General features: G+C 39.7%; 1 protein-coding gene and 1 long non-coding RNA gene across 4 annotated transcripts in view; one reads left to right on the top strand and one right to left on the bottom strand.

The window, feature by feature from the left end:
• Nucleotides 1-24,940, top strand: part of LOC128113352 (zinc finger protein 728-like) — a 44,739-nt gene that overhangs the window by 5,793 nt on the left and 14,006 nt on the right. Inside the window, exons 2-4 of one of the 3 annotated variants that reach the window (XM_052742958.1) lie at nt 6,851-6,977; nt 7,467-7,562; nt 8,430-10,079. In XM_052742958.1, coding sequence (XP_052598918.1) covers nt 6,851-6,977; nt 7,467-7,562; nt 8,430-10,079 — 1,873 coding nt within the window. Of the gene's footprint in view, nt 1-6,850; nt 6,978-7,466; nt 7,563-8,429; nt 10,080-24,659; nt 24,910-24,940 lie in introns of those variants that run through there. The other 2 variants (XM_052742956.1, XM_052742955.1) reach the window with 2 other exon arrangements.
• On the bottom strand, nt 821-24,668 carry LOC128113363 (uncharacterized). Its single transcript, XR_008219424.1, has 3 exons — nt 24,555-24,668; nt 5,567-5,948; nt 821-4,635 (listed from the first exon to the last, which is right to left on the bottom strand). It is a non-coding gene; the product is annotated as an uncharacterized LOC128113363 (long non-coding RNA).

Here is a 24,940-nt window from a genome sequence, read left to right as displayed (position 1 = left end):
GCATACAGGCAAACATGGTACTGGAGAAGGAGCTAAGAGTTCTCCATCTTCATCCTCAGGCACCAAAAGCAACTGTGTGCCATATTGGGTGTATTTTGAGCACAGGAGACCATAAAGCCCACCCCCACAGTGACACACTTCTTCCAACAAGGCCATGTCTATGCCAACAAGGCCACATTGCCTAATAGTTCCACTCCCTAAGGGGGCTGTCTTAGTTATACTTTCTTTTTCTTCATTTTTTGTTTTCTTTCTTGTTTTTTTCAACACAGGGTTTCTCTGTGTAACAGCCCTAGCTGTCCTGGAACTAGCTCTACAGACCAGGCTGGCCTCAAACTCAGAGATCCACCTGCCTCTGCCTTCCAAGTGCTGGAATTAATGGCATGTGCCACCACCACCTGGCTAGTTATGGTTTCTATTGCTGTGAAGAGACACCATGACTGTGGCAACTCTTATAAAGAAAAAACATTTAATGGGATGGCTTACATTTTCAAAGGTTTAGTCCCTTATTATTATGGTGTGACATGGTGATGTGCAGGCGAATGTGGTGCCTGAGAAGTAGCTTGGAGCCCTACATCTTCAGGTAACAGGAAGTAGTCTGTCTCACTGGGTGTGGCTTGAGCATATATAAGACCTCAAAGCCCGCCTCCACAGTGACACACTTCAAACAACACCACACCTACCCTACAAGACCACACCTCCTAATAGTTCTACTCCCTTTGGGGGCATTTTCTTTCAAGCTACCACATTCCATGCCCTAGCACCCAAAGGCTTGTAGCCATATAAAAATGCAAAAATACATTCAGTCCAACTTCAAAAGTGCTCGTAGTCTATAACAGTCTCAAATTTATTTTAAAGTCAAAGTTCAAAGTCTCTTCTGAGATTAATGCAATCTCTTAATGTAATCCCCTATAAAAATCAAAACCAAAAGCACATCATATACTTCCAACATATAATGGCACTGTATATAAATCACCATTCTAAAAGATAGAGCAGCTAGGAAAGTGAGGAAATACTGGACCAAAGCAAGACCAAAAGCCAGCTGGGCAAATTCCAAACTCTGCATCTCCATGTCTGATGTCAAAACATTCTTCAGATCTCCATTTTCTTTTCAGCTTTATTGACTACAACATACTTCTTTCTCTTGGGCTGGTTCCACTCCCTGTTAGCAGCTCTCCTCAGCAGGTATCCCATGCCTCTGGCATCTCCGACATCTTGGGGTCTCCAAGGCAATCCAGGTGTAGCAAAAGTCTTAGAAGGTCTTATTAATAAAATCAAACCTGAGCCAGGTATTGGAGTGAAAGCTGGAAGATCAGAGAGACAGAACAAGCCACAGCTACCTCAACTTGCCAGTTCCACAGCTGGGCCTGTTTCCTCAGACTGGAAGCCTCTTGAGTCCTCATCCAGAATGAATCTCAGCTGAACTGCTACTCAAAAGCCTGAAAACTTAACCAGCCAAATGCTTCTTGTTTCTGGTCCTCATGCTTTATATATCTTTCTGCTTTCTGCCTTACTCCCTGGGATTAAAGGTTCACTTTCTGGGATTAAAGGCATGAGTCACCATGCCTGGCTGTTTCCAATGTGGCCTTGAACTCACAGAGATCCAGAGGGATTTCTGCCTCTGGAATGCTAGGATTAAAGGTGTGTGCTACCACTGACTGTGTTTAATATTGTGCCTGTCCTGTTCTCTGACCCCAGATAAGTTTATTAGCATGCACAATATTTTGGGGAACACAATACCACCACATCCAGGCTTCACCTTCACAGCATCCTGCAGCAGTAATTTTTTGTTGGGACTACCAGCTCACAACTAACAACATAGAGACTTATTATTAATTATGAAAACTTGGCCTATAGCTTAGGCTTATCATAATTAGCTCTTATAACTTAAATTAATTCATTTATGTTAATCTACCTTCTATCACGTGGCATTACCTCTCTTCCATCTCCCACCTCCTGTTTCCTCTCTGTGTCTCTTAATGTCTCTTGCATACATGGATTCATCTTCCACTTCTTCTCTCTCTGCCTAGAAGTCCCGCCTATACCTCCTGCCAAGCTATTGACTGTTCAGCTCTTTATTATACCAATCACAGCAATATATCTTCAAACAGTGTACAAACATCCCACAACATTTCCCCCTTTTTGTCTAAATAAAAGGGAAATTTTTTTAAACTCTAACACAATAAATCTATATACAATAAGAACAATTAGCAGGTAAGAATTACATTCACAATGTCCAGTCCATTAGTGTTTGAAAAATTTGGAGAAAATACTCCATTATCTATCCTGTCTTGGTGAGTCCAAAGTTTTGTACCTAATTCACTTTTTATCATAACTTGTGTTACCAACCTAGAATATCTTTTTAGACCTAAAAACATTGTCTTAGATTAAAAACTTATGCTTTGATGTTTCTCAACCTTATAAACTTTACACCTTTTATGTAAGTTTTCTTCTGAATTTGATAACAAAGAAGGCTGTATAACTATCTAGTTTTCAATCTCCATCAGAGATCTGAGAAGGATATATTACCCGATTAAACAGGAAGTGCAGAGAAAGCAACTTCCAAAGCTTTAGAAACAACAGACATCTGGCTTCCTGGGCAGTAACCCAAGGTTCCTCTGCAATGTTATGGCATCCAATTTCAGCCTACAAGCCTAGGCTATCTGATAGACTTTTTGCAAAGTAGGAATTTTTGAAGGAATGTTTCACCTTGTCTTGGCAAAGTTTGGCAACCACCTTTTTTGTGTCCTTCTTGTCCAATTTGGACAGCATACTGTCAACACTCAAGGCAAGGGCAGTTTCTTGCCCAAATGACTAGCTTTGCCCTATTGAAAGCAAACTCCACATAGAGTATGTATGGAGGATACATATGGAGGATGCCTATCCTCCCTTTTTAAATAAATTTGTGCTCTCAGGAGTAGACATGCCTCACTGTCATGAAAAGCCTTAGGTTATTAAAACATTTTAAATGGCATATTCTGTAGGTGTTTGAAGTGTTTGAAGACCATTTATTTATTGGAAATGTATCTCTGTTTGACCTTGAAAACATACCTAACATGACTATAAGTATGATTGTTATAGGTGACTAACTACTAACTTGTATATCTTTATTATCGTAAATAGCTTTCAAGGACTAGTGCTATGGAATGATCCTCTTGTACACTGTAAATTTTGTCACTAGAATTGGTTCAATATAATCCTGATTGGCCAGTAGCCAGGCAGGAAGTATAGGTGGGGCTTCCAGACTAGGAGAATTCTGGGAAGAGAAAGGGCAGAGTCAGGAGTAGCTAGCCAGATGCAGAGGAAGTAAGATGAGAATGCTACATTGAGAAATGCTACCAAGTCATGTGGCTAAACATAGATAAGAATTATGGGTTAATTTAAGCATAACAGCTAGTTAGTAATAAGCCTGAGCATTTATAATTAATATTAAGCCTACAAGTCAATAATTTGGGAAGCGGCTGCTGGGTATTTGGGAGTTGCTGGAGGGACAGAAACTTCTGCCTATAGACTAGAACTTTACATTATATTTTTGAGTGAGCTGTATGGGTACAATACCTTAAACAAGAATAGAAACATATACAGTATAACAAAAGTAACCTTAAATTGGTATCAATATACTAAAACAACAATGTAAAATATTTGAAACTAGTGGTTGTTCAAAAGTAGACTCAACAATTCACCCTTTTATCCCTTCATTTCTATATCAAATCCCCCACTTTTCCTTTCAGAAAGATATCCCAGAATCTAATCTCCTTTGTTTGTTTGTTTTTCCTGACAATGACCAGTAGCAACTTGTAACCATCCCCCTATATGATGACACACATCCATAACCCACCAATTGACCGAAGATTACCCACCCCACCTCTTGGGAATGTGGGTATTGTGTTCTCTAGGCTACTTCCTATTGTCTGGGAGCAACAGCATCTCTAGACAACACTGAGAAAATTGGGACAATGGTCACATCCTAGGAGAGCTAGCTGTATTACTTTTGTTTATTCTCTGTGAGGGGAAAGTGCAGAGCTCATCTGAAGTCTTGGTTGAAGTAGTCTGTGAGGCTAGACCATCTCAGCTAGCAGCTTTGAAATTGTTCTGGATGTAGAATTTTGAAGAAACTGCAACAGAAGCATTCTAAGAGACTGGAACACCTGGACTACTTGTCTTCATTGGTGTCTGGTTCTTTTTCTTCTGAAAACACATGATCTTTTAAAGGTTACACACACTTATCACACACACCTGTGTGTATATGTGCATAAATATGTGTGAGTGTATATTAACACAAGTATGGAATGTATGGTGTGCACAAGTCATCTAAAGGTGTTTTTTTGTTCTCTGAGCAGATAAAAGGCATCTGTTAACTTTCTAAGTCTGTTTGGATTGTATAACCAAACCTCTATCCATGCCATATGAAAGGATGGCATCTAGTAATAAGTCTCTATGACTCTGTAGCCAATAAAATTTATCATGTCTTATCCAGTCTCAGAGCTGTTCCCATGTAGAGGGAATTGGCATGTACATCACCTGTCTTGTAGTTTTTCTTGTTTTTTTTTTCTTCATGTCTGTAACCAAGGTCTTCAGGAGGTCTCCCCCAATCAAATCTGGTCTTCATTAATTTTGCCAAGAACCATTACTTGTTTCCTGTGGAAATAAAGATATAACCTCTCCTCCAGTGCAACATATTTTCTGTCTTCTATTTTGAAGCTAAGACATTCCTAAAATATATAGGTTGTCTTAACTTAGCAATTTCTGTAATCCAATGTCACTTAGCTACTGCAATTCATTTATCAGCATTTAAAAATTTCAAAATTAACAAGGCACCATATAAGGTCCAAACTCCCTGTGTTATAATATTTCCTATCCTTACATAGCTTATATTTCTTATATTACTTTAGTCTCTCTTTAAAGACTTAAAGACAAACTAGCTGGAAAACTAGTTTCTGGAAATTTAGCTGGGTGCAATCTTGCCCTGAGGTCACTACTCCATTTAGTCCATTTCTTAATCTGTTTATCTCCTTGATCACAGGGCTTAGCAGCATTCCACTGCCTGGTGCTCCTTTTCTCCTCAGCTTGCTCCTTTTCTTTCTAAATTCGTATAAGCGTGAACATTAATAAACACATGAAAGAGTCTATACTAGGCTGTTTAGAGATTTCCTCTGCCAGAGGTATTAATCTAAATCTCTTCACTTTAGCCCTAGGTGAACAAGGACAAAATGTAGCCACTTTCTTCACCAAAATATCACAAGAATGATCTCTAGGCAACATACTAAAATTCTTCTCCTCTGAATCCTCTTGAGCTAGGCCCCCACAGTTCATCTGATCACACTAAGCACAACTGTCTTCCATGTTCTTACTAATACGGCCAGTAAGCAGAACTTAAAGCATTCAACGGTTTCTCTAATCCACAGTCCCAAGGTCCATATATCTTCAAACAATAGCATGGTCAGGCTATCTCAGCAATACTCAGTCTCTGGTACCAACTTCAGTCTTAGTTAGGGTTTCTGTTGCTGTGAAGAGACACCACATCCACAGCAACTTTTATAAAGGAAAACATTTAATTGGGGTGACTTACAGTTTCAGAGGTTAGTCCATTATCATTGATGGTGCAACATGATGGTGTGAAGGCAGACATGGTGCTGGAGAAGTACCTGAGAGTCCTACATCTTGTGCAGGCAACAGGAAGTGGTCTGTCTCACTGGGTGTGGCTTCAGTGTGGATGAGACCTCAAAGTCCTTGTCGACAGTAACACATTTCCTCCAACAAGAACACACTTACTCCAACAAGGCTCCACCTCCTAATAGTGCCACTCCCTTTGAGGGCCATTTGCTCTCAAACCACTTCAGGCTTCCTATTTAATCAGGATGTGGGCCAGCCTGTAGAGCATTTTCTTAATTAGTGATTGATAGAGCATGACACAGCCTATTTTCGGAGGTGCCAACCTTGAGCTGGTGGCCCTGAGTTATAAATAAAAAAAAAGAAAGAAAGAAAGAGAGAGAGAGAGAAAGAAACAGTTGGAGCAATCCAGTAATCAGAATGCCTCCATGGCCTCTGCATCAGCTCCTGCCTCCTGGTTCCTGTCCTGTTTGAGTTCCTGTCCTCAATACCTTCAATGATGAATAGTGCTATGGAAGTGTAAACCCAATAAACCCTTTCCTGCCCAACTTGATTTTTAGTCATGGGTTTCATTGCTGAAATAAAAACCCTAACTGAGGCATATCTGTATGGTTTTTTTTTTAAGATTTATTTATTATATATACATCATTCTGTCTGCATGTCTCCTTGTAGGCCAGAAGAGGGCACCAGATCTCATTACAGGTGATTTTGAGCCACCATGTGGTTGCTGGGAATTGAACTCAGGACCTCTGGAAGAGAAGTCAGTGCTCTTAACCGCTGAGCCATCTCTCCAGCTCAGTTGTTTTGCTATATACATCTGTAAGGCATTGTTTGATCCTCTGGAACTGGAATTACAGACAGTTGTGGGCAGCCATGTGGGAATCAAACCCAGGTCCTTTGGAAGAGCAGCCAGTTCTTGTAACTGCTGAGTTATCTCTCCAGCCACAACATATTGTTTTATAGATGCACTCACTATTTTATGATTCTTAAAAGTGTAATATTCCTAGGAGTTTCTAGGCTCTTCTGCCATTCAATTTCCTTAATGATGAGTCCTATGTAACATCATCATACTACATCAGAAGTATTATAGGGTTATTACTCTATTTATATCTGAAATACTTTTATCTCTCCTCTCACTCTGGGCTTGTATCCAGAAGTACATGTCGCCTTTTGTTAGTTATACTATTACTGACAATTTTACTCAACACAGTGTGTGGTACTTATTCTTTTTACTTTATTTCAGGATAAGCTGTCATTCTGGGATGTAGTTATTTATTTCTCTGCAGAGGAGTGGGATTGCCTGGGCCCTGCTCAATGGAAATTGTACAGAGATGTGATGTTGGAGAATTACAACAACCTTGTGTTCCTGGGTGAGGATCATTTCCATGATGTCTTCAGTGTGAAACTTCCTCCCTTTGTAGAATATTTCATTTGGAGCTTGTTATTCCAACAATGAAGTTCATAGTGCTACTTTTAAGGATAATTAAGATTATTCATATACCTCAGAACTATTTCATTTCTTCCTATATTCATAACACCCCTCTACCTTTTAAATTATTCTTTATATTAGTGCTAATATTAGAAAGTAAGTAGCATGAGCAGAGTATGTACACATTAAAGAGACTGTCACACACTTTAGTTTTATTATTTTTCCTTGTAACTGAGGGACATGAAGCTCAGGATCTGCAAATTCTAAATTCTTCCTAAGCATTCCGATGTGGCTTTCATGTAACACATAAAGAGCTAATCCTCTATGATCCTTATCGTATCTTCTTATTCCTTATACATATACCCTCAGGGAGGACATGTTATTCCTCAGAAGTACACATTAACAATGTTGCTCTCTTTTCCAAAAATAGGTCTTGCTTCCTGTAAGCCATACCTGGTTACATTTCTGGAGCAAAGACAAGAGCCTTATGATGTGAAGAGACAAACAGCAGATGCTATGCGAGCAGGTATGTAGAAATGAGGGGGACAGAGGACAGAGTGGACGTTCAGAGATCCAACAGAAAGCCAGACTTTCTCTTGAGCATTAATACACAGTGTTCTGGTGGGAATAATTTTTTAAGGATCTCCTGTCAAAGGGAGCTATCTGTCAGATGTTTAGGATGATCTGAGTCTCCTAAGCTTCATTTTCCCTACAGTGAGGTTAGTTTGTTTTTACAGTGACAGCCAAACTCAGTTATTTCTAAGGAAACTTTAACATGGGTATTTATTTATTTTCTTCCTAAGATAGGCGCAAAATTTCCTGTCTTGAATCTTGAAGTGTATTATTTAATGTTATTATGGACAGTTGTCTTCTTCTGCAGCCCAACTTTGATAATTCAAAAACCAACTCTCTCATATATAATATATATATTATATATATATAATATATATATTATATATATGTGTGTGTGTATGCACATATAGTTTATTCAGGTGTTTTTGAAGTTTGACTACTTTTATACTTTGTTTTTATGTAGTTATAAAATTTCTATATTTGTTTAAGGGGCTAATTTCTAGTAGCATAATTGTGTTAAGGATTTTCTTAATTGTTGATGTTATGCCTTCCTTACATGATTGACTTTCATTAATATTCCTTTGTTTTCATGTTATATGTTGTCATGATCTTCTTCCTTCAATGGAAGATTACATGATTTCCACTAATCATGTGTTTTAAATTAGACTTTGTTAAATACAGGTATAGAAAGTTGAATGTAGCTTATTATTTATATAGGAAAATGCAAGTATATATAAATGTTTCTATTTTAAAAAATAAGCACTGGAAACATAAAGAATGTTTCTCTGCTTTCATTCATTTCTCAACTTTTACTCACCAGGGAAAAAATGCTACACATGCAAAGAATGTGGCAAAGCCTTTGATTGGAAATCAAAATTTAGTAAGCATCAAAGAATTCATTTAAGATTGAAACCCTACAAGTGTGAAGAATGTGAAAAGGCCTTCCGTGTCCCATCATTACTAAAGGAACACAAGAGAATTCATACAGGAGAGAAACCATACACATGTGAATTATGTGCCAAGGCCTTCCATGGTCCATCATTACTTAATAAACACAAGAGAATTCATACTAGGGAAAAACCCTTCAAATGTCAAGGAAGTGGAAAAGCCTTTCATTTTTCATCAGTACTTTCTGAACACAGGAAAAGTTATACTGGACAGAAACCCTACAAGTGTGAAGTATGTGACAAGGCCTTCCGTTTTCCTTCATTACTTTCTGAACACAAGAGAATTCACACAGGAGAAAAACCCTACAAGTGTGAAATATGTAACAAGGCCTTCCATGCACCATCATTACTTTCTGTACACAAGAGAATTCACACAGGAGAGAAACCCTATAAGTGTGAAGACTGTGGCAAGGCCTTCCGTGTTCCATCATTACTTTCTAAACACAAAGTAATTCATACCGGAGAAAAACCCTACAAGTGTGAAGTGTGCGGCAAGGCCTTCCGTGCTCCATCACTACTTTCAGTACACAAGAAAATTCATACAGGTGTGAAACCCTACACGTGTGAAGTATGTGGCAAGGCCTTCCATTATCCATCAATACTTTCTAAGCATAAGAGAATTCATACAGGAGAGAAACCATACAAGTGTGAAGTATGTGGAAACGCCTTCCGTTTCCCATCATTACTTTCTGTACACAAGAGAATTCATACTGGAGAAAAACCTTACAGGTGTGAAGTATGTGGCAAGGATTTCCATTGTCCATCATTGCTTTCTAAACACAAGAGAATTCATACAGGAGTGAAACCCTACAAGTGTGAAGTCTGTGGCAAGGCTTTCTGTGCCCCATCTGTGCTTTCTGTACACAACAGAATTCATACGGGAGAAAAACCCTACAAGTGTGAAGTATGTGGCAAGGCCTTCCGTTGTCCATCATTACTTTCTAAACACAATAGAATTCATACAGGAGAAAAACTCTACAAGTGTGAATTATGTGGCAAGGCCTTCCATTGTCCATCATTACTTTCTAAACACAAGAGAATTCATACAGGAGAGAAACACCACAAATGTAAAGTATGTGGCCTGGCCTTCCATTGTCCATCATCACTTTCTGAACACAAGAGAATTCATACAGGTGAGAAACCCTACAAGTGTGAAGTATGTGGCGAGGCTTTTAGGACTTCCCGGATTCTTTCTACTCACTTGATAACCCATTCTGGAGAGAAACCCTACAAGTGTGAAGAATGTGGAAAAGCCTTCTCTACAAAATCATACTTAAGTCAGCACAAATTTACTCACAATGTGGAGAACCCTTACAAATGTAAAGAATGTGGAAAAGTGCTCAACAATACTAAAAACTTTAAGGATCACCAAAGAATTCATTCTGGAGAGAAACCCTACAGGTGTAAAGAGTGTGGCAAAGACTTTAGAAGTTCTACAGCACGTTCTAAACACCGGATAATTCATACTGGAGAGAAACGTTACAAGTGTGAAGAATGTGGCAAAAGCTATTACCAGTCTTCTGGTCTTAAGCAACATCGAAAAATTCATATGTGACAGAAACTTCACAAGTCTGAAGAATGTGCCTAGATCTTTTGTACTCAATAAGAACTTTTGAAATACCTGATAATTCATACTGGACATTAATGCCACAAGTATGAAAATGTTGCTAACCCTTAAATAAGCTGTCCAATATTTCTCAACACATGGTAGTTCATACTGGAGTGAAATTGTGCAAATCATAAAATGTTCATAAAATGTTTACACTTCATCAGACCATAAAAGATATAAAAAAATCATTGAGTAGAAGCCCTCTAAGTGTGGGGAATGTGGTAAAGCCTTTGGAATCATTCAGCCCTTACCCACACAAAAGAATTAACAATAGAGGGCAGTCATACACATATGAAGAATACGGTGAATTTTATCTTTCAGTTAACATCTCTGACCTCCATAGAATTTGTCCTAGAGAGAAACAACACAACTGTGAAGAGTGTGAAATGCCTTTAAAAGCGCCTCAAACCTTAAACAAAAGAAAGTACTCATACTGAGTAACAATCATACAAATGTGAAGAGTATTAAGAAGGTTTTTATTTATCATTCATTCCTTACTGCACATCAAGAAAATCATAGATGAGTCTCTGCACTTGGATGGTCTATGGCCAGTTGTTTAGATGTTCTTCATGCCTGTACCCACATCATAGTGTTCATGTTGGTAAAGTGCACTATATGCTAAGATAGTGGCAAGGTCTTCACCTGGCTATCATATCAGAAGTGTTCTCCAAATTGTGAGAAACTTGATAAGCCCAAATAATTCAGAATAGTCTTCAATAATATTTCTAATCATTATCAACACCAAAGAACATATATTGATAAGTTTTGCAAATACTTATTTATGCCCTATTTTGCTTCTGATAACCTTCACACAGATAAACTATGTAGTGGTGTCTCAAGTAGGTACATGACTGGATCTCACTGACCCATGGGCATGTCTGTGGGGCATTGTCATGAATACTAACTAATGTAGATGAACCTAGACCACTGGGAGATGCCAATGCACCTTGGATGTGCCACTCTTGGCAGGTGATCCCAGGTTGCTGACTGATACCAAGCCAGAGTGATGGTAACAGAAAGCAGCATTCCACCATGGTTTCTGTTCCACCTGCTGCTCTAGATTTCAGCTGTGTTCTGCCCTGGGTTCCATGAATGATTAAGTGCAGTCTGTGAGCTGAAATAACCCATTTTTTCTCCTATGTAGTTGCTTGCCATGACTTTCATCACACCAACAGAAATCAAACTGAATAAAGAATGGGGCAAGGCTTCCCACTCTTCTTTATACCTTAGTTATCATCAGAACCTTCATACTTGAGACAATGTCACAAGGCTCTGATGTTGTTCAACCTTAACTTTCATTAGAGCATTCACACTGAAAAAAAAGCCCCACTGTTACAAAGAATATTATAAAGACTTTACTGATTTTTATTGTCAATTGAACACCTTAGTGTAGAGGACTCCTGCAAAAGCAAATGAAACTCAAATCTAAAAAATCATGTTTAAAAGAAACTACTCCAAACTCCAACAGTAGGTTATTTGACACACCTTTGTATCAGGAAATTTATTTCATTGTAAAAACCTACAGATACAAATAATGTGTAACACTTTTAGTTTAAACTTGATTTTGATTAACCTCAAGTGAATTCATGTTATGTAGAAACCTTCTACATATGATTCTAGTAGTAACTTTGTCCAACATATGCACTTCATAAGAGTAAATGAGGTTATAGCAGAAAACATTTTGTGAAGGCAAAGAATATAGCAAAGTATTTCACCTTCCCTAATGAGTAGAGGGGAATTAGTGTACATTCGTAATGTTGGAACTTTGGAGGTATTGCTTAGAATTAATGTGACATCATTGTTTGATGTGCTGGAAAAAACAAGTAATAGGTGTTAGAATCATGCAGTTCACTCAAGATTGATGTTATCAATTTGTTATAAAAACCAAATTATTATGTTGCTCAAGGTGTTGGAGATGCCAGTTGTATGATGGTGGGAAATACAGGATATGAAGAAAACTACAAGCAGTGAGGAGCACATACCTAGGATATAGATTAGGTGTCTTTCTGGTGAAGCTAGAGGGGTTGGGCCACATTAAGCCCTTTAAAGTCAACACCAGTGCTGCAGAAGTCTCAGATCAAAAGTGGAAGTATCAGATTGTATATTTACCCTTCTGGATTTGGGGCTAATCCTCTGTAGTGTGATCTAATTATTCTGATTTAGAATTGCATGTTTGTTCTGTGTCACTGTGTGGTAGAAATAGACACTTGGTTTTTAGGTTGTAGGAGCTTATGGGTAGGAGTTTGTCTTGAGCCTCACATTAGATATGTACTGGAGACATTTAAATCCTTCAAATTATGAAGTACGTTGTGAATTTTTTAATTTGGATTCTATTTTACATATGAGATGAATGTAAGATTGGGGACAAGGGAAGGAATGTTATCATTCCTGGAGCTAGCATGATCTCTTTGGGAGGATCTCTTTGTATCCCTAGTACCCACAAAACGAAAGAGGGAATTACTTCTGAAGGTTGTCCTCTGACCCTTGCTTGGGCCCACATACATACATATATATGTGTGCACATTGAGACACATAAGAAACTTAAAATATTTTCTTAAATGTGTGTTTGTGTTTCATGTAGACAAGGGGTGGAGTAATGCATAAATCTCAATTGTTAACACAATGAGATGTAGAATCAAGTGAAAGTCAAGCCTCTGGTCATTCCTTTGCAGGGGTTATTTTCATTAGTTTGAGGTCAGAAGACCTGTTGACTGTGTGGATGGAAGCATCTGTTTGACTGGGATCCTGGACTGTATAAGAAAGAGAGAGTACCCTGAGAGCAACCATTCATCTATCTCCCTCTGCTTTCTCCTTACGGTGAATGGAACATGACCAGCTGCTTCAAGATTCTTTTGTTCTTTCTTACCTGTGTGGTAGTTTGAATAAGAATTGTCTCCATAGGCTCATATATTTGGATTCATCATCATCAGTGAGTGGCACTATTAGAAAAGGATTAAGAGGTGTAGATTTATTGGAGAAAGTATGTCACTATGGGGCTACAGTGGGGGTTGAGCTTTCAAAAGCAAATGCAGCAGACCCTTAGGTCTGCTCTTTGTTTTGGCTGCAGATCCAGGTATAGAACTCTACAACACCATGTCTATCTGCATGCCACCATGCCCAATATCAAAATGATAATCAAACTGTAAGCAAGGCCCAATTAAATGCTTTCTTTTGTAACAGTTGTTACGTTCTCTCAAATAGCCCTAGAATACTGACTAAGGCAAAAGTTCATACCAAGGAGTGGGGTATTGCTGCGATAGGCCTGGCTATGCTTTTGTTTGGAAGAATGTGGAAAGCATTGAGACTTTGGACTAGAAAAGTGACTGGACACTATAAGGATGATAAAGGTCATCGTCATAGGAGTATGGGAGGTAGTACTGTGGGCTATTTGAGCTGTGGGGGTCCAGCTCAAGAAGTTTCTGAGGAAAAGAATATTAATAAAGACCTAGATGTTTTTGTGGCATTTTGGGGGAAAAAAGTGTTTGTGTTTTGTCCTTGTCCAAAAAATCTACCTGAAGATGAGTTGAAGAGTGTTTGATTATCAGCTTTGGTAGAGAAGATTTCAAGACAACCTAGTATTGACTCTTGTCATGTGCTTATTAGTGTTTACTCTTACTCTTATCTTTAATGAAAAGGAGCAAGATGAGCAAAGAAAATTATAAAATGTACAGCTTGAGTAGAAAAGGAGAACCAGGAATTGTAATTGTAAAGGAGATAAAAAGTTTAAAGAAAAACCTGATCCTAAATGGAATAAAGAGAGTAATGACTTCAGGGCAAGACCTCACCCAACTTAGCTTCCAACTCATGCAAGGAAAGGAAAGCAAAGCTTATTATTAGGCATGGTGGTACACACCTTTAAATCACAGCACTTGGGAGACAGAGGCTAGGAGATTTCTGCGTTACAGGCCAACCTGGTCTACAGAACAAGTTCCAGGACAGCCAAGCATACGCAGTGGAGATAACCAATGAAAACAGAAAGTTGGTGAAACTGTAATTGCATGAGAGGGCATATTCCAGCCCCAGGAATCAGAAGAACTTTGCAGCTTTGGCCATGTGGTTCTGGCTTTAGAGTCAAGAATAGAAACAAAAAAGGGATTCTGGAATCTCCCTCCATGGCCAAGGTAAGTTTCTGAGACTAGGCATGTGTTGGGGGTGTCCCTAAAAGGAGGCCAAAGAGACCATTGTATGAAGCTATGAAAGTAAAGCCTGGATTTCACTGGAGACCCCAAGATGGAGATGACAGAGTTTTTTGATACCTTCCAAGGTGAGCTGCTAACAGGGTGTGGAACCAAACCGAGAGAGAGCAGTGTTTTTCAGTCACAAAGCTGAAAGTGGTTGGAGATCTGAAGAGCACTTGGATATCAGATATGGAGATGCAGAAAGCAGCTGGAGATCTGAAGAGCACTTGGATATCAGATATGGAGATGCAGAAAGCAGCTGGAGATCTGAAGAGCACTTGGATATCAGATATGGAGATGCAGAATTTGGAATTGCCCTGATGGTTTCTGGTTGTGCTTCGTCCAGTCTTTCCTTGCTCTGCTCCCTCCTCTCCTCTTTTGGAGTGATAATGTATATCCTGTGTCATTGTATGGTGGAAAGATGTAATCTGCTTTTTTATTTTGACTTTACAAGGGATTTCAGTTAAGAGATTGCCATGAGTCTCAGAAGAGACTTTGGACTTTGAAACAATATTGAGACTATTATAAACTATGGGGATTTTTGAAGTTGGACTGAATACATTTTTGAATTAGGACATGGATAAGGCAATGGGAGCCAGGAAGTAGAATGTGGTTGTTTGAATAAGAATGACCCCCATAGACTCATAGATGTGAGTGCTTGGTCAGCAGGGAGTGACATTATTAGGAAACATTGTCTTGTTGAAGTAGGTATGGTCTTACTGGAGGAAGTGTGTCACTGGGGGAAGGCTTTGGAGTATCAGAATCCCAATCTCTCTTCCTGCTGCCTGCAGATCCAAATGTAGTACTCTCAGCTACCCCTACAGCACCATTTCTGTGTACATGATTTCAGGCAGTCCACCATGATGACAATGGATCTTTGAACTGTAACCAATTAAATGCTTTCCTTTATCAGTTCCCATGGTCATGGTGTCTCTTCACAGCAGATCACTGACTAGGACAAAGAACAAAAATTGGGGTGGAATGACAGGAAGAAATGTAAAGATGGCCAACATAAATACGTTAGTATGTTGTGTAGCACTTCCCTCCTTGGAGGGAAGCTCATTGAGCCTCCTGATGTCAACAAGTGATAGGAATGCCAAATCACCAGGTATTTATAAGATTCATAAGATCATTCCTGCCCAAGGTTAGGCTTGGGCATTAGGCTAGGGAGCATAGTGAATAAATAATGGACTAAACCAAAGCCTAAAACCCAAGGTGGCTGTTACCTTTTAGCCATCCATGTACCTGTTGTCTCTCAACCACACTCCAGCCCACTACCCCAGTGAACTCAATGATTCATGACGATGCACTTCAGTGGAGTTTTCACTATCAGTGGCTAATGTCTTATCTGAGTTGAGTAGACAGTTGTCCCATGAGAAGTCACAGGGCACATGCGTTAAATATGACAGATACGGGAACTGTGAACTCTGAAGTAATTGTTCAAGAGATTAGTTCCAAAAAGGGAAAATGTGGTCTTCTGTCCGGAGGTGTCATAGCCTAGCCTACATGTTTGAAAAAGTCTGTTTTGGAAATTGCTAACTCATCTGAAAAAGAGAGCCCAAACTACGAATGCCATTGAAGGATGTTTGCTGCTCCAAATACTCTTCTGGAAAGAGTTTCCACAGGATCAGCACACAAAGACAATTGACATTTTAATCAGGGGCCCTGTCAATAGCCTAAGATAGAACAAAAACTTAGTGTCATTGTCCATAGGGTACTGATTTTTGTAGGCTCTTAAGATGGAACATTCAGGGAATCATTGAGTGTTGAACCATTGTGACATAGAAACAGACAATTTTAGGGTGTATTCTGTGTCACAACAGTACCTATGTGGCTATTGCTAATAAGTAATGAAGGTGACAACTAAGTTGCATTGTAACCCAACCAGGTTGGAGATGTCTGAACTATAGGCCATTCACTGAAGAATACTACATGTAAGGAGAGAGGCTACCTGTGCCTCAGCAGCAGAGATGGAGGTTTGATGGGGGTCAGATCCTTTGGAGTCCAGATGATTCTGTCATGAGCATCAGATACCACATATTGAAATCTCTGGGACTTGGGTTTGCCCTTCCGTGATTCTGTCTTTCTTTATACATTTCTTTCCTTTCTAGATGCCTATTACTCTCCTCTGTAATAAGAAAGTTCCCATTGTTACATTGCATATTGGGCATAGTAATCTTGTCGGATCTGTGGGGTAAACAACTGCTTCAGTTATATCGTCAAGAGACTTTAAACACTGGAATTCTTATGACATTATTGGTTGTGTTCCTCTGTAAACCACTGACTAATAGATACCTTACCTTACCAACAAAACCAGTAACAAAGGCTTCACAGGTACAGTATTGTTGGCTCATAATCCCAGCATGAAAATTAGGAGTGCAAGGTTATCCACAGCTTTACAGGATGTGTGAAGTCTGCCTGGGATATATGGGATTATCTCAAATGGAATACAGTTATGATTCTCAAACTTGATTGTACACATTTTGAATTATTGAAATTTCATTCAATATTTTCTATTGCAGAATTCCCAAGTCCAGTCTTCATTGGTGGAATATTCTATCCTGCCAGCCAGCTCCCAAATAACTGCAGAGACTAAATTATAAATGCTCAGCCAATAGCTTAAGCTTGTTTTTAAATTGTAAATAACTTAAATTGACCCATATTTTTTATGTATGTACTACCATTCTCGGTACCTTTTTCGGCATGGCAAGTTCATCTCCTCACATCTCCTGGTGGCTCCACACTTCTTAATCCCAAAGAGCTCTCTCCCTGTCAGCAAGTCCCATCCAACCTCTTCCTACCTAGCTATTGACCATTTAGCTCTTTATTAAACCAATGAGAGCAGCACATCTTCACAGTGTACAAAATGATTGTTACACAACAAATCTTTATCAAATGTGATTTGTCTGTGGATGACATATCTTCTATCTGAGCATTAAAACAAGCATCATTGCAAGTGACAATGTCTGCTCCATATATGCTGGACTCTTAATGACTATTACCTCAGGGAATATGTTCTTTGAGTGCAGGGGAGAGATGTGAGACTTCTGTCATTTTTCAGAAGATATACTAATTTTTCAAACTACTATGAAACAAAATTGACAGATACACATTACTTCATTGCAAATTTTCTATTAGAGGGGGCCTGTAGGAGTACACAAAGTATTCATAAACATTGTTCTAAAGAACACTTGCCTGTCAGAACTGTTAATATTTACCACAAAAGTTTAATTACCTGTACTACTCATTCTCTTTTGCCTAATTTACAGGTTCTGGTATTCATGTTGCTAAATAGTAAATAAAACTCATGCTCTATCATTGCAAAGAAGAATAGAACAAGAAAGAGGACATGAATTCCTCACAGTGATTGAAATTACAGTGTGATCTTTCAACTGTCTTAGCTCAGAAACAGCTTCCTGAAGAATCTTGGTCCATCACATGACTATAAGCCCCTCCTTCTATAGAGGTATGTACTTTCGTCTCTGGCTTGACCAGTTCAGAAATGAACATTACTAAGAAGAGAGAGGAGATCCCATTGTTATACATGCCAATGTAACTTCTTTATTTCAATGAGCTCATTTGTAATTCCCACAAATGTATTTTTGATCATCTTTGTATTCAAAAAAGAATCATCTCTGACTTGAGGGAACTGAGGGAAGCTCAAGGCAGAAACTCTTGACTTTTAAAATACTGTCACATGGGAGCAATGTCAGAATCAATGAGAAGAAAGAATAATCAAACCTAATGCTAGGGGAACACTACAATGGTTGATGGGTCAGGAGTCAGTACATACACAGTGCTCAGTCCAGGAACTGAGTCCCTCTACTTAAGAGAGGTGCAGAGGAGGAAAACATTTGCTCAGAGAACACTGGCAGTGACTACATGCCTGAGTTTGTGAAAAGCCAGGGAGAAGTGTATGAATTTCTAACATAACTCTAACAAAATTAAATGTATTACACCAATTAATGGATAAAAGTGCACAAGGCACTTATGGAAGGATGCTTAATGAGATTCTGGGAGTTCTTTGCATGTAGAATTTTGCAGTTGTTCAGTGATTCTGAAACATCAGGTTATGATGTTCACACAAAAACCAATTCTCCAGGTATGGAGTCTCATCCACATATGGCTCACACAATGTGTCAATATAGGAGAACTTATTTATTTATTTGTAGCATTTGGACTAAGCTAAAGCCTCCTTCATTCTAGGTAAGTGCTTTACCCCTAAGGTAGCTAGCTATCCCTATTTGTAGTTTGTACTTAGAGATGAGGTGTCTGTAAATTGTCCAAGTTGGCCTTGGACATGGCATCCTTCTGCACTAAGACCTAGAGCAGCTGCGATGACAGGCAGGACACAAAGTCTGGTTTCAGTTCATGTGAAACAGTTACTTCTCAGTCCCACATTAGCTTCTTGCTTCATTGTTTTACAGTAAATTTGAATCAAGGTGAACTTCCCTTGCTCCAGCAAGAGTCTACATAAGTAGACCTGAGGTTTATAGTCACAAAAACTTAACCAGAGTAACTAAAACCTAATAAACTACTGTCAAAGGCTCAGCTCACATTCAAATCCCAGATTTTAAAAGCAGCAGACTTCTGGTGGCTGAACTGTTCTGAAACAGCTTGTTTCTATCCACCGACCTGATCTCCAGGACAGGGTGGGGCAGCTGACTGCCTGTGCCTGAGGTTCTGCTGGGAGCTCACTTTCCATCTTGGCTGGGGAAGCATGCTCTCTCTAGATGACCCACTATCACATGGCTGCTGTCATTTCTTAGGACATCCAGAGCAAGCTGGGTTTCTAGACTCCTTGTACTTTATAGCTGACCCAAGACTCTTGGTTTGAGTTGACAGAAGTTCATTAAAAGCATAGTTTCCAGGACAAGAGCTCTGTGAGGGAGATTGGTGTATTGGATGTTAGTTCCTTTTTCTTTGGAATGGATTGTTATATTTATGGATACCTCACTTTGAATGGGAATCCCCAGTGTACACACCGGTGACTTGAATCCCAACACTAACACTCCCTTACAGGGGCTGAATAATCCCACAAAGGGGACCATCCTGGCTGTGCATCATCTAAGCAATTAATCACTTGGTACTGCAAAGTGAAAGTACTAGAAAATAATACATCATCCGTTCCTTCAGAGACTGTGTAGTGTAGGAAGTGTAGACTCCTTTTCCTAATGCACAGATTAGTTGGTGTGAGGTAGGTGTGGGTGGAGGGATTGGTTGTGAGGGGAAAGGTATTGAATGTCTCTTGGGAGGAAAAGTAGCCCTGCATACCCGGCAGGATGTCTACATTACTCTATAGTTACACAACTTTACTTCTGTGTTTACCTGTATCCTGCAATGTGTGAACTGTCTTACACCAACTCTGAATGTGGCCTCCAACTTCCCCAGAGCTACCTGAATAATTCTCCTGGAAGTGTCCCCAATATTTTTGCTGTGCCATAAAGATTAAAAGATAAACTTGAAGAGCTCTGGTTCACTTGGGGGACCTGTGATTTGCACATAGGAGGCTTCTCACCCTGTCTTTTCTGCTGTTTCATATTTTGACACATTTCAGTCAAACCAAATGTTTGTGTGCCGGAGATTGGCTTATGAAATTAAAGTGGACTCATGAAAATCATGGACTGAAAAACTACCTTATCTTAAATATAAGTATTTTCTAGGGATTATGTGACTATAAATAAAATAGACATTTTCTAGTTATTGTCACTAATCTGTAGACAAATGACAGCATTGTGTTTTACATTATTTATGGTACACTGTCTTCTGTCTTCTGCATCATAGCTCTTTTCTTCCAATGTAGAAATGATGCAGCAGCATGCTCACTTATATTACAGATACATAATATAGAGTAAACACACCTGTGGTTGAAAGGAAACCCAAAGATGAATGTGGTGCATCCCTGTCATCTCTGGACTTGGGAGGTGCAAGCAGGAAATCATGAGTTCAAAGTCACACTCTACTTCAGAGCAAATTCAAATCCATCCAATTTTAAATGACACTGTGCACCTCCAATGTTTACACATATTTTATATACACCATATTCTTCTTTTCTTTGTATCGCATGTCTTAGTACTAGATAACTGAAAGAAATCAATCCAGTGGATGTTTTCTGAGTTTACAAACTTCTCCATTGCTTGAGAACTTTTATCGATTGTTACTGACATGTAGTTTAGGTTTTTCTTACTGAAATACTCTTGTTAAGACATTAAACTTGGTGGAGTATGGTGTCACATGCCTTTAATCCCAGGACTCCGGAGACAGAGGCAGGCCAGTCTCTGAGTTCCACTATGGCCTGGTCTACATAGTGAGTTCCAGGACAGCCTGATCTACACAGTGAGTTCCAGGACAGCTGGGGCTACACAGAGAAACTGTCTCAAAAAACCAAAACAAGAAAGGAAGTAAAGGAGGGAGGAAGGGAAGGAGAGGGAGGAAGACATTAAACTTGGTGATTAGATATTTGTATTTGCTCTGTAGAAAAGGATCTCCTTTGTCTTGCTTTATTATTGTTCCATGTGTGCAGGGAATGTTCCTTATCTTTGCATATTCCACATGTTGTATTCTGTCACAATCCTATGGTGATTTCTTCTGATTTAACCTGAATTCTTGCAGTTTGTGCTCCATCTCGTCTGAGACTTACACAATTTCCCTGTTTCCCACTCCGCAGTTCTTGACTTTACATCCCCCTCTCTCTACACAAAGCTGCCTTCCCCAGTCCTTACACCACAAGTTCAGTTGTGTGCGGGATGCTTCTTTAGATGCTTCTGTTCACTAGCTAGGCAGGAAGAGTTAGGTGGGACTTCTGGGAACAGAGAGGATGCTGGGAAGAAGAATGTCAGTTGCCAGCCAGGTGCGGAAGAAGCAGGAATATGGAGAGATGAGGTAACAAGTCATATGACAGAATGTAGATTAAAAATAGGGGTTAATTTAAGTTATAAGAAATGCTTAGGAACAATCCTAAGCTAAGGCCAAGCCTTAATAAGTAATAATTAGTCTCCCTATTGTTATTTGTTAGCTGGAAGCCCAAAGAAAAGTGCTGCTACATATGACATCCAGTGTGGGGCCTCAAATATCCAAACATAGGACCTGAGAAAGCTAAGAAAAGTCCCAGACAAGGAACCATATATCACTTATGAGTCCTGCAGTCTCTCAGGTGGACCAGTGCTCAGCATACAGAGATGTGGCTACTGTCTGCTACCTGTGGGCTAGGACCAGCCACTAGCACCATGTGGCAGTGCCAGGCTCTACTTAGGGTGGCTGACATGGCAATTTAAGATTTGTCTCACATGGTCAGAGAATGCTGCACACACTTGGTAAAGCCAGGTCCAAACAGAGAAGACCTGGTTTAATAAAACACTGATTGGCCAGTAGCCAGGCAGTAAGTATAGGTGGGATAAGCAGACAAGGAGAATTCTGAGAAAAGGAAGGCTGAATCTGGAGTTGCCAGCCAGACACAGAGGAGGCAAGATGACAAGGCAGAACTGAGAAAAGGTACCAAGCCATGTGGCTAAATATAGATAAGAATTATGGGTTAATTTAAGTGTAAAACCTAGTCAGTAATAAGCCTGAGCTAATGGCCAAGCAGTTGTAATTAATATAAGCCTCTGTGTGTTTACTTGGGGGACGCGAGTGGGAGATTTGTCCTGACCGCTGGCCAGCTGGGACACAGGAAAACTTCCAGCTACAGCTTTTCAAGTCTCTATTTCATGACTTCCATCCTGATTTTTATTATTTATTATTGGTTTGACTTCTTGTTTTTCTCCAACTTTGAAGTCCATTGTTGGATTATTTGCTGGAGACTTCTCTAATATTGAAGTTAAGAACTCAGTACAGCCATTCTTTATAGGACTGTGTTCTGATGTCTTCAGTGAGTTCATAGAGAGGTGTATTATTTAGTCACCAATTGTGTATTTTCCAAGTTAGTCTCTCTATTCATTTCCATTTTACTCCCATGTGTCCCAATAAGATGAACAGGTTATTTGTTTCTTTCTTTCTATTTATAAATGCTTGGTTTGTGGTCTATAATGTGGTCCATTTTAGAGGTTTTTGCCACTGAGCAGACTGTGTTTCCTATGTGTTGGTATAACGTTCTATAGCTATATTTAAGTCCAGTAGACATTTGGGTATTCATTTCTGGGGAATCTTTGTGTATTATCAATTTGGAGGACTAATCTCCATATAAGAATGAAGTACTTTATGAGTGCCTTATTATTTACATTAACATTTACAATAATATGTCCTTTTTTGTCGATATGTAGTGACCATGCTCATTTCCATAGAAACAGAGACCTGTGTTAAAAAGGGAGATGAGCCAAATGAACTCATTCACAAATATGAATCATTGTAACTGAATTTCTTACTTCAATATTTTGTATATGTCATCAAAAGGCACCTCAAAATTTAGATGTTTTCTTCTTTTCAAATAGAATCCAGAACATATAAAGCTACCAGTAACTGGACTGAAGGGGCAAGGACAGTCTTTATTTCCTTGTTTTCTTCTGTTATAATCATCATAGACTACACAATTACATTCAGCTTAGCAGGGGGACCTTTCCAGGCTGACTCCATAAGTTACAAGAGTACATCATACCACTAGATAAACTCCACCATGAGCAGTATTGCAAAGTAAAAATGCCTGCTACATATATGCTGGATAAACAGTTACCTCAGAAAGTGGTCATCTGGGTGATGGAGTCGGATGTTATCTTTAGAAGCTATACTCTTGTACGATGCAAAGCAAAAAATCAAACACCCAGTACCTAGCTAAGCATTTTCATTATTAAGGGCCTGTAGGAGTACACACTAATCATTCCTAGACCTTGCAACTTCTAACTTACACTCTCCTCTCCAAACCTAATTCATGTTTACCACTGGGGCTGTATTATTCATTCTCCTGTATCTAATACTATAGAAATATTGGCATTTGTGTTACCAAATAGTTAATAAAATTCATACTTAATCATTGCAGGGAAGAGGACATGCATTTCTTATGGTGATTAAAAAAACTATGTGATTCTCCCCCCCCCCCCCCCACTGTCTCAGAAGTTATATAGCTTCCTTGTGAATTAGTGTCTATCATGTGAGTACAGACTCTTCCTTCTATAGAGGCTTGGATTTTGGTCTCTGGCATGACCATTACAGAATTAAATATTGTTAAGAAGACATAGGAGGTCCCAATGGTGCACATCAAGCTTTATTCTGGTGAATTCATTTTTCTATTTCTATGAACATAATTCAGTTATCTTTGTATTCAAGAAAGAACCATCTGTATCCCAAGTTAGAGGAACTGAGGGAAGTTCAAGGCAGATAGCCTTGACCTTTAAAATACTGTCACACAGGAAGAATTTCAGGATGAGAGATGGAAGAAACTGAAGAAATATAAAACCTAATGCTGAGATAAATTCTACAACAGGAGATGATGGCTCAGGAGTCAGCACACTCCTGAATGTGATTCCATGGTTGTGGTGGGGGCGCGCGCGCACAGCGGGGGGGGGGGGGGGGGGGATTGGGGGTGTCCTGTTACAGCTCACAAAAACTAAATTTCTTCCATAGATTAATGGATTCATGTATGGAGAAGGGGCTTGTGGACATATGGAAAGATTCTTAGGTAGATTCTGGGAATTCTTTACATGTAAACGCCAGAGAGCTGGACTTTTAATCTTGTTCTACAATTCTAAATCATCTCTCTGTCCCCTGACCATGCAATGCACTACACTGTATGGATTCCAATGTTCACACTAAGAAATTTTTCCCCCTGGCTGCGGCACAAGGTTTATTTTACTACAGTAGAACAGGGTTCTTTATTGTAGTGGTGTGTTTATACCCAAGGCCTCCTTTATCCCAGCCAAGGGTTTTACCTCTAAGATGCTCCCTAACCCTTTCTGTACTTTGGGACGGTGTCTCTTAGCCTTTGATTTGGAGTAATTTTGTCTCAAGCTCCTGAGCATCTGCTACGACAGGGCGGGTGAGCGGGGTGGGGGGGTGGGGGGTGGGGGGACATGGGGCTGGTTTCAAAAATCATCTTAAAGAGATAGTAGTCATTTCCATATAATTTTCTGCTGAGTTATTTTAAAGTAAAATGGAGTCAACGTGAACTTTACACATGGAAATAGGATCCCACAGTAAGAATACTTTTAAGTTTTGAAACGCAACATATTGACCAGCAATAAATTGCAAACCTAATAAACATTACTGCCAGAGGCTCGACTCACATTCAAACATCTCCTGTAGTGAATCCGGGATTTTAAAAACAGCCTGCCTCCCAGTGCCGGGCACAGCGCTGCGGCTCCCGACTTCATTCCCTCCTCACTGGCTCGGGGGAAGAAACACAGGAAACACGCAAATCCCCAGCCTGTGTTCCCCGCGCCTAGGCCTTCGCACGGACTTGTGGGAAACGTAGTCTTCCGCTGTACCGCGTTCAGAGGAGCCATTGTGGAAAGGGCACTTCCGCATTGCGTCTGCACCAGCGCCTCTGCTCGCAAAGTTGGGCGATTCTCGGGTCCTGCTCAGCGCTCGGGTCGCGTCTCTGACATGGAGGTTGGTCCAGGCTGCCGCGCATCTCTGCAGGTCGGAGGGACCGTGCAGGATGGGCGGATCC

This window comes from Peromyscus californicus, unplaced genomic scaffold (genome assembly GCF_007827085.1).
Source record: "Peromyscus californicus insignis strain IS unplaced genomic scaffold, ASM782708v3 Scaffold_18__1_contigs__length_77618521, whole genome shotgun sequence".
NCBI classification, from domain to species: Eukaryota; Metazoa; Chordata; class Mammalia; order Rodentia; family Cricetidae; genus Peromyscus; species Peromyscus californicus.
Note: the sequence above shows the minus strand (reverse complement) of the source record. Positions and strands in the feature narration are given on the sequence as shown.